We start from the raw sequence: 10,836 nt of genomic DNA, 5'->3' as shown, positions 1-10,836 counted from the left end.
AATCCCCAGCCGGTTCTGTGCTTATACTGTGAGCACTCAGCCTTGGAGCCCTTTGGCCTTAGACTTCTGGAAAGTGAGCTTGAGACTGGAGGAGTGGACTTGGAGAAAGCCCTTGATCTTGCAGTCAGGGGCTTCAAACCCCAAGGGTTCCCCAGGGTCCCCCTGGATCCAGTCTCCAGCTCTGTGCCTCCTGCACTGCAGCACGGGGGCAGGGGATTTCTGTGTCAAATTCACAGATAAAGGGCTTTTGGGCCCTCATTTTTAGGATCCTATTACATTTCACCGGGGAGCTGGCTGGGAGATGGGGAATTTACTTTGAAAGCTTTTATGTGTGCTCACCTTGTGTGGTTGGGTGTGGAGAGCGTGGTAGGGGGGGTTTCCAGGTGGAGTGAAATTCTCATTCCATGGGTATTACAGTGCCTGTGGGTTGGCAGTTCTCAAAGTTTAGCTAGTCTGCAAATAACTACAGAGCACAATAGAGTCCCCCTCCCTTCCTCTCTAGCTGGCTCTCTCTCTCTCCTTTTTTTTTTTTCCTTTTCCTGCTCCCAAACGCCTTCTTCTTGGAGGCTGAAGCTGGGCAGGTCTCCAAAGACTCAGCAGCCACAACAATCCCGCAGTTCAAAGTTAAGCAGCAGTTGCACAACTTCAGCAACTGTCTCAGCCGGCTACTAGGAGCTGAAAGCCAGGGAGATCTGAGGAGGAGAAGAGCAGCTTCCAGCCCCCTGCTTTCAGTCTGGAAAACCCAGAGTCAGCCCAGCAACAGATCACGGAGGTACCGGCCTTGTGACTTGCTTGCCAGAAGACCATGGCTCCTTTTGGAAGAAACTTGTTGAAGACTCGGCATAAAAACAGGTAAAGCCAAGTAAGTGCCTGTAAGGGGGAGTGGGTGTTGCTGTTGGTCCTCAGGACCTTACATAGCAGAGTCGTGTTTGGCTGTGCTTCAATTCCGAGGGAAACTGCGTTTGGGGTGCAAAACCCTGGGGAATGAAGTTTGATTAGGTCTCCAAGGAGTACTCAGCAGATAAGGGTACTGTTCCAGTTCTGATGAGGGCAGTAGCCAGCGCGAGGATAGCAACACATAATGAATGATTATTTTATTCCCTGTTCTCTTTGGGGCTATTTGATTCCATAACTAACATTACCCCGTTCTTATTTTTGCTACCTGGAACATTTGAGGGTAATAGAATAGTAAGTTCTATTTGGTTTACACAGAGCTTTAGAATATTACAGAAAGCTTAAACATTTGATGAAAGTGTAACTGGAATTTATAGCCACACACTTTAGTGAGAAACACAGATACAATAGGGCAACAGTGCTTTAGCATTTCTGAAAACCTGAAACTTTCCAAGAGAAAATATTTTATGGAAAAACACTGTGATCTGATTCTTCCAAAGAACTTCAAGAACTTTAGCTGAGTTTAGACACTAAAAAAAAATTTCAAACCTATTGTCCTTATTTCTTTGATTTTACTTTGATTTTGCTTGCTACTTCAGGACTGTGATGTTTTTAGTGTGAATATGTGGATTTTAAATGAGTACACACACGCACACGTGTGCACACACACACATACACACACACACACACACACACACACACACACACACACACACACATACACACACACACACACACACACACACACACAGAGGCATCCACGGACTCAGAGATTTTTTTTCCTGGGCCAGGCTATGCAGTTCAATCTTATTCAGTATTTTGTTTTCTTCTCAAATGTTACATTTTTATGGCAAAATAGTGAAGATAACTTCCTTCCTTAGTGTATGTTTTTGTGTAAGTGCTTTTCACCACTCTTTGCTCGATCTTGCTTGTTTGTACTTGTTATAATTTGCTTAGTGTTAATTTAAAAGGATACAATTATATGGTAGGAAATGATATAATTATTTTAAAAGTGTCTGCATGACTTTATTTAAAATAAAATCTTTATGCATTATTTTCACACAAATGTCCCCTTTAAAATTTTTATTTTCAACCCATTCTGAATATACTGATGGTTTAATTGACTAAATTTCCTTCAAAACTGAAACAGCCATAATTCGTATTATAAAACATCCTGTCAGTTTTATCTTCTAATAGCCTCATAATATATCATAGTAAGTTATTTGTAAAGTATTTTACTATACATAGCATAATAAAATAGTTTCACAAAATTTAAAAATGTTAGCAATAGGTAACAAAAGTAAGTTTTTGCTTCGCAATTTGCTGAAATACGTCCTAGAGAAGACATCTTTCCCAAAATTATTTTTGTAAGTGAATTTTCTGTAACATGATTGTTACAGTCTGGATTTTTTCACTTATTTAAGTGCCATCAAAATATGTAAAAATTAGTTTGGAAAACTTATGGTCTTATAAAATTGTTTCTAGCCAAATGTGTATTAAATTTTGTTTTGGATTTGTTAAAGGATTTTATGAATCTTTTCACTGATGTGCCCTATAACTGTGTAATAAAACTCTGCATCATGTAATCCAGTGATTTTTTTCTTAGAAAATGTACATTTTTCCACTTATCCCATCAGTTTTGGCACTGTATCATAGATTCTACCAATACAACTAGCTGTCATTCAAAAAGTGAGTACACATCTATTTTACTGTGACATTTTTATGCAAACTTATGGAATGATAGAAAGAAAACATAAATTTAACAGTGTTCCAAGTGTTGATGAGAAAAAGCAAAGTGCTTTCTTAAGAATGTGTGTGTTTTGTCAAAGGTGCTAATAATGAGAGTACACAGGACAACTGCTTAATTACTGATTGCTTCTCTTTACAGATTTGTATTTTCCTGACTGATAAAAAATTTAAGCTACAGAAATTATGTACATAGAAAAATGATTATTTTAAATTAGGCAAAAAATGGAATATTTGAGTAATTTTAATGGATTTTGTACTTCTATGTGTAAAGTCTTGTCTTTTCACTGTTTGAAAGTAAAACTACACATACAGATTTGTTATATTATTCAGGTTACACATTTCATTAATCTTGTGCCATAGTGATTCAAATAACCCCACTTCCATATGTCAAAATCAAAATTTTGAAATGATTGTTTTATTCTTTTATAGATATGATTACTGATAAGACAGTTACCTCATAATTAAAAGCACTCTGGTATAAATCAATATATAAATATATGTATGCTGTGAATCTTTTGTTTCCATTATTTATTAATGTCACACAGAGGATGACATGTATATATAATTTGTTGTAGAACACAAAGGAAACATTTGACTAATGTAATTGACTAATATTTTTCTAACTTAATGAAAAGACTACTTGAGCATAAAATCAGCTTTATCAGCAGGAAAAAGGTATATCAGAACTTTGAGATCATAAAGTTTTGAGAAATTTTGTTTATTGAGCTTTTTCTTTTAATTATTGTTTAAATTTTGTTAAATCACTCAAGACTTAAATCCACGATTTTGTACTTATTCTCATGATAAATGTGTATTTGAGAGCTGTAAAGACACAAGATGCGAATAAAAGCTCAATAACAAAGCATAAAAACTTTAAAAAACTGTCAACTACAAAGCTTGAAGAGGGCGGGGCTTTGTCCGTCTAGACACTGTGATGTTTTCGTGCCTAGGACAGCACCTTGCGTACTGTGGGTCTATAATACACCAGCTTATTTAGTTTTGTAAACTAAAATTATGACGTGCACTTAAACTAGAGACATGGTAATTATTTTATTCCCTGTGCATCATGCAGTGCAAACTACATATTACATAAAATTGAATATTTTATAAAAGATTGATGTCATCTAAAATGTAAGAGCCATTCAAATAATCACGTGGATTTATACATGAACAGTAATTCTACCTTGTCTGAAACTTTATTTTAAATTTTGACAGTTAATTTAAGAAATGTAGCAGATATTCTTCAGAAAATGAAAATACACAGTTTCAAACGATTATATGCAAGCACATAAATTCCTTAAACTTTTTATTTCCAATTTCCATATAGTAAAATCTATGGAGTCAATCTAATGTATTTATATTTATGATTGGAATTAATTTTTAACATTTTCTAATTGTTTTAAGTGTTTGATTTGAAGAACATAATTTTCAGAAGATCTCTTGGTCTGAGGAAATGGATTGTTTACTTTGGATCTAGAAAGTTTTGTGACTCAAACCTAAAGACTGGTAAAAATCTTGCTAATCAGATTTTTGTTCAACATAAAAAAATAAAAATGGTGTCATGTGTAGATATTTTTCAGCAAATTACTCAAGTTTCTGAAAAAGTTTTCTGACCATCACTTGATAGCCAGTTTTTCTGCCAGAAAACCTAAAGAATAAAAAAATGAAGCACTAATCTATTTGTATTCATGTGACCATTCAATAATTCAATTTAGATTATTAGTCAGGTTAGGTGTTTATGCAGGTTTTATTTGGAGACATGATTGTCTTTGTATTTGTAATAGATTATATTTTCAGTGTAACAATTGGTTTATAAGTTAATACATACAAATCACAAACAAGGACTTCTTTAAATTTTGAAAACTTGCAAGTGACTATCAAGCTTTTTAGGATATTTGGCTAAGACTTGATTTTATAATGCCTTAATAACATTTAGGGGCAGAGAAATGGTTTGCCAAATCATGTTAGCAACATAAAATTATCGTAATGAAATATTAACTTATATATTTGTGAGACATATAAAATTAGAATGGCTCATGTAGGTGATTTGGAAGATGAAGAATGTTATTAGAAGAACGCAGTTAAGAACAACTTTATGTGAATATTTTAGGTACTCTTTAAAATTATCTTCACTTTTGTGTCATCCTGTTTTTCAAACCTTGGTTTTTCCTAAACATATGGAGATGTCACTATAGCAAACAGGTACATATCAACTCCAAATTCAAAGCCCTCCCAATGTATTTTTAGTGAATATGTTAGAGCTACTACATTTCTATTGCTTTATAATTGAGGAATACATTTTGCACTAGAATTTGCTTTTGAATTACTTAGAATATATTTGATCTTTAAAAAAATTATACCAGCTATGATATATTGCCACCATAAATAAATTACACAATGACTGGTTTATCAGAAAGAAAGATTACGTTTGTAGTTAGGGTAAAAGTTTTTGTCAAGGAGCATGTCTTCTCCTTGCAAGTGGGATTTGTAATTGTAATTTATGCATTTACAATTCTGCAAAATCCTGCAAAATTACATTTTATATAATTTTTTTTTATTCCTCATATAAAGATTTAAGTGTGCCTAATACTGGATGCGAACTGCCAGATATTTGAATATATAAATCTTTTTTGTTCTCTGGAGTTACTGCAAGAGATTTTCCCCCCAAATATCCAGTACTTTAAATAGTTATTATTTGAGAACATATAAACCATTATGCACAATGACTAAAATCCTTTATCCTTAGCAGGAAAATCTTGAGTATTGGCTTGGGTAAAACTGCACTACAGGTTTGTCTTAGTTTCTTTATGCTTGTCGCTGAGACAAAATACCTGAAGCCCGAGATGGGAAAGGAAAGGTTTATTTCTCACAGTTTTTGGAGGTTTCAGTCCCCATTCAGTTGGCTCCAAGGCAGGCGGGCATGGCAGGGCCACAGTTCATGGCAGCTGCAAACAGGAACTGGCAAAGAGCAAGATACACCTTCTTCCTGCCATTACATCACATCCTGGCTCCACCCCTATGTGGGTGGAGCACTGACACCATCCATCCAAGCACTAGACAATGAACCAATCACAAATGCAAACTCATGAGGCCTGGGGGCCACAGACATAAACCACAACAAGGTTAAAATTTAAATTGCTATTCAAAAAACCTAAGCCAACATAAAATATTTTATGTAAATCCATCAGTGAATGGCACATGACAATGTGAGAAGTTTAAGTTTAATTTTTAGAAACAAGTTTCAAAATGTATACAGTTGGTTAACAAGTTAATATAGAAAATGTCGTGACTAGCTGGTTGAATAATTTAGAGATACTGTGCTGTTGTTTGTTATGTCCAAGATATCTGTTGATAGGTATAAATAATTCCTCAAATGTAGCTCATTTAAAAAACTTTTAGTTTTGAAAATGAAAGTTGAAGTAGGGTTATGAGTTTACCTCCTGAAGATGTATATGTATACCAGTGCCTAACAAAGAATCTGTTTGTCTTTAACATGTTGACCTTTTAAAATGAAACCTCAGGGCTGAGGATATAGCTCAGTGGCATAAGTGCCTTCCTGTCAAGTGCAAGGCTCTGAGATCGATTCCCAGAACCAAACCAAACCAAACAAAACCATAAAATGAAACCTCACGGTGTTTCAAAGTGTGAAGTTCAGCATACATCTATGCCTAGAGTCTTTAGGGCACATTATCTTAGGAATTTTAGAAGACATCCAAATACAACATTGGCATACACATTATTGTTACTACTAATTGTTACTATTATTATTGAGACAAGGTCACAGTAGGTAGTGTAGGCTGGCTTTGAACTCAGTTTACAGCCTAGGATGTTCTGGGGCAATCCTCCAGGCTCAGCCTCCTGAGTGCTGGAATTATAGCCTTGAGCTGCCACATCCAAAGAGCATTAACTTCTTAAAACTTAATTATTTCCTCATTTTAAAGTGAAAAAAGACCAATAGAATCAATGACACAGAATTTCAAAACAGGATAATATGAAATTAACAATGTATTATATGTAAATTTACTATTTTTGATAGACTGATTCCCTTCTTATGGAGCCTAAAGGAAAACTATAAATTTTAGATAAAGTTTTTTTTTTAATTTTTGACTATAACTGTAATTAAATATTAATAAAAAGTATCATTCTCATAAAAAGTAATTACTTTATTTGAATAAAATGGAGTTTGATGAAAGTGTTTAGCCTCGGAAGTAATAAGCAAGTTATTTCAAGAATAAGAATTCACAGTACAAACATATAGTTACTGACTGAGTAGATTTTGGCACTCAATGCAGGAGAGTTAAGGACACAAAGTATGAAGAGGCCTTTGATGAGAGAACGAGGCAGAGGCTGGGGAGAAATGGAGAGGCTCTCTCCCCAGACAAATGCCTGGGGGTTGCTTTTCTTTACTCTCCCTGGGGTGGTGCTAACCTAGCTGGGTGGAGCAGGAGTGACATTTTATCCAGGGATTGGAGTGCCTTTGTCCCAAACGGGAAGGAAAGGCAGGAAGTCTATTTTGGGTCTGGAGCACCAGAGGGAGATTGATAAGATGCCTTTTTATGGTCACCTCACCACGTTGGACCTCCCTCCCCTTTGATGATTGGCAGATTTATGTGGCTAAAAACCTTTCAGTTTAAGTGCAAAGAACAAACAAGGAAATTATCCCCAAAGGTTTACATACTCAGGCTGAAACACTCTTTTTATAAATGTAAATATTTTTATAAAATTCTCACTGATTCTAAGTTCAGTGACAGTAAGGCATTATATTTCTTATTTGTAAGGTAGTAAATGACTAGGCATTAAATAAATATTTGCTGATTGGGTAAAAGATTCCAATTTATAATCTCATTAAATACATGCATCAGAGTGGTAGCTCTGTACATTTTTGTTGAGTCAATGCACGGACAACTTAAAGAATGAATCTATAAACTCAAGTGTGGCCTTTCAACATCCCTGCTCTTAATCTCTGTCAAATAGATGCCAGACTTTATTGAGATTCTGAATGAAAAAAGCGAGGATAGAGGTTTTGCTCATTGGAGCGCCTGGCTGGCAAGCGTGAGGTTGTGAGTTCCATCTCTGGTTCAAAAAAATTGTAGTAACAAAAGTGAGATCAAAACAAAAATACACACAAGGAGCAGTGTTAATGTTTTCTGGTGATTTTCTCATCTCCTTTTATCCCTTTGCATGGACCCATGTAAGAAGATAGTGGATTGCCCCTATTACAAATTGGCAGGTGGATGTGGAACATGTGTGCCTTCCTTTGAAATAGAGGAAAATGTGTTTGGGGAAATATCACGCTCTTGCACATAACAGGAATGTATGATGCTTTTGTTAGGTGATACTATTTATGAGAAAAAGGGAAAGTGGTAAAAATTGGCAGGAAAACATTTTGGCTAAGAACTCAAGCTGTCTACAGCACACACTTCCGGACGCATCTCAGCTACGTCAATCCTAGCTGTATGCCCCAGGACAAATGTTTGATCTTTCTGATCAGATGACAGCAATAACAATAACATGCAAGGACAAATCCAACGTTAACAATGTTTGTGTGTAGGAGGATGCTCTTTAAGGAAAACAATATAAAAGTATCAATTTAAAAATTATTACATTTATTCTGAAGCCTTGCAGGTGAAAATGAAGGATCCCAGATGCGTAAGCTTCATTAACTTCAGGGTAAATCCACTTCTATCAACATTTTGTATTAACTTTATATGCCACACTCTATGCTAAGTGAGCTTGTGTAATACTTAACCTATTGCAGCAGAGAAAGCACTATTATTTTTTCTATTCTACATAGGAGGCACCTAAAACAGAGAGCAGTGCAGTAATTAATACGTGATAAGAACAGGATTCAAATCCATGCTCTAAACCATTTGTTAGCACTTTATTTTTTCATCCTAAAAATAATTAAACCTAATCTATAAAATACTTGTATTGAATTTGATTATGTATGAAAGACTTAGTAGAGTTCTGGTTGACAGCAGAAGATCAACAATCATACCTTTATTGGCTAGGCCTATTAGAAGACAGATAATGTATAATATGTCTGACAATTTAAAACTTAAATGAGTGTGATACTTCATACTTTGAAATTGTAACCTCTCAAATTTCTGCATCATGTCATTACATCTAGATATAAAAAGATAGATTATCATGCTTGGGTATAACTAGAAATGAGGCTATAGAGGTTCTGATCTGTCTTTGAATCTTGATGAAATATCTAAATTTTGACAGCTTTAGATTTTATTCAGATGTCTCCTTTTGAGCCACATTATGAGATTATTAGCAATTCTGCAACAAATAGCACAATGAATAGCACAACATAGATTAAGTAAAGATTAAAGAATATTTACTTATGTGTTTTTGTAATGATTTTAATTAAAACAAAGGACATATAATGAAAATATATTAGTTTTATCGTTATCTCATAAAATGAGAACTCAAATTAAACACCCAGGAACTTGTAAATTCTATGATTCTAAAATATTCTTTGTGGAAGAGCATTTAATTTTATTGTATTGCTTTACAGTTTTTGAACACAATTTTTTAAAAATAGAAATTATAAGTGAGAATAAATAAGCTTTATTTTATCTAAAATATGATCAAGTGGCACATAATTTCAGACTAAAAAGGTATCATTATAGTGAAAGTAAAATGTTTATTTGTATTTATAAAATGATACAGTAGTTTATAAATTATAATTTTCTAAAAGTCATTTTATTTTTAGTATTTGTTAAGCAAAACCTTAGGCCTATCAACACAAACATATCAAGGTTATGAGAAACTAAAATACGATTTTGTTTTTTAAGAATGAAAAATTGTATTTGGCACTGTACCAAACATGCAAAGACGCAACCCCATTCCTAAGAGATTAAGCTCCTAATTGGAGAAAATAGCACTATAGCTAAATAGGCCATGCATGAAATTTATTTAAAAAATTTACTCTCCCACGGGAAACTATCTTTGACAGAGTAAAGAAAATCATAGTCTTTACAACAGAATTGAGAAAATGAGACTGTAATCTCTTGGTTCCTCTGTAGCATAGGTGCTCAGAAAGTGTTGATAATTGACTCTAAGTAGAAGTAAAAGAGAGGGGTAAATAGAGGTGAGAGAAAATAAGAGGAGCATCATCACAGTTAGGTGGCATTTATTAAACTCCCACATGTGACAGGCTTGGGCATGACAAGAGAACACAATAAGGTGTGCAGAAGATGTAGGAGGCGACTGAATCACAGAAAGCTGAAAGAGAAGAATTCAGGAATCCGATAGCTCTGTGGTCGGTTTGGCCAAAATCTATAATCGTGGTTAGACTGGTGGAAAACAATTTTCAACAACTAAGCTTACAAAACAGTGTTTAGGAAAAAGCAAGGATGTGTTTATGTAACACTTAAAATCATCTGTAGTTAATTACTGTTTAATCCAGTAATCATGTTAAATTGGTCAGTATATTAGATTATGGAATTGAATTGTTCTTCCCCTTTATGAGTCTTAAGATGTAATTTCACTTGAAGTGGACAATGGTGTAACCTTGGCAAGCTTTCATGTTCCCTAGCTATGGGATGTGATTAATAAGAGCTTTGTGTCTGAAATCAACTAGCCATCATGGTGAACGATTTTTGTTCTCAGCCATGATTAGGATGTTTTACAGACACCCCTGAAATCTTTTGTTTCTCTAATGCTGCCACTTCCTCTGAACTGTTTCAGTGCACTAGAATTCCCTGAAATTGTAGTTAACTGAGGAAACAGTATTCAGTAAGAGAGCATTTGTGTTCAAAGACTAGAGTCTTTCAAAATAAAGATTTTAATTTTTTTTTTTTTTTTTTTTTTTTTTTTGTACTGGGGATCGAACTCATGACCTCACGCTTTCCAGGCAGGTGCTTATGCCGCTGAGCTAAATCCCCAACCCAAAGATTTTAATTTTTAGCCCTTCAAATAACAGTTCACATTTGCCTAGAAGATAATGAAAGATGATGTTGAAAAATTATGATGAGTCCCTTGGAATAGACCTATAATAACTGCATTCACATATAAAGAAGTGATTTGTACAGAGTTTAAATAAAGCAAAGAGCTACAGTGAACATTTGAGAGCCCATCTTTATTGTTTGGTCAAAAAAGTAGGCAGATCCTAGCAGTAGATTGGGAAGCATTTGCTGTCATTTCTTTATTTCCTGCTCTTCTACTCTAGTAGTAAAATTC

The 10,836-nt window shown here is 34.5% G+C and overlaps 1 protein-coding gene across 2 annotated transcripts in view; it reads left to right on the top strand.

Annotated features, from left to right (window-relative positions):
• Positions 1–549: 549 nt before the first annotated feature.
• Positions 550–10,836, top strand: part of Rassf9 (Ras association domain family member 9) — a 32,149-nt gene continuing 21,862 nt past the window's right edge. Inside the window, exon 1 of one of the 2 annotated variants that reach the window (XM_013159516.3) lies at positions 550–862. Coding sequence is in view for 1 of the 2 variants with exons in the window: in XM_003475897.5 (XP_003475945.3) it covers positions 806–852 (47 nt within the window). In the remaining variant the exon portion in view is untranslated. The remainder of the gene's footprint in view (positions 863–10,836) is intronic. The other variant, XM_003475897.5, reaches the window with a different exon arrangement.

The sequence above is a fragment of the Cavia porcellus genome, unplaced genomic scaffold (assembly GCF_034190915.1).
Source record: "Cavia porcellus strain 051 isolate PalLab524CR breed Dunkin Hartley unplaced genomic scaffold, mCavPor4.1 scaffold_8, whole genome shotgun sequence".
Lineage (NCBI taxonomy): Eukaryota > Metazoa > Chordata > Mammalia > Rodentia > Caviidae > Cavia > Cavia porcellus.
This window is presented reverse-complemented; position numbering and strand designations above follow the sequence as displayed.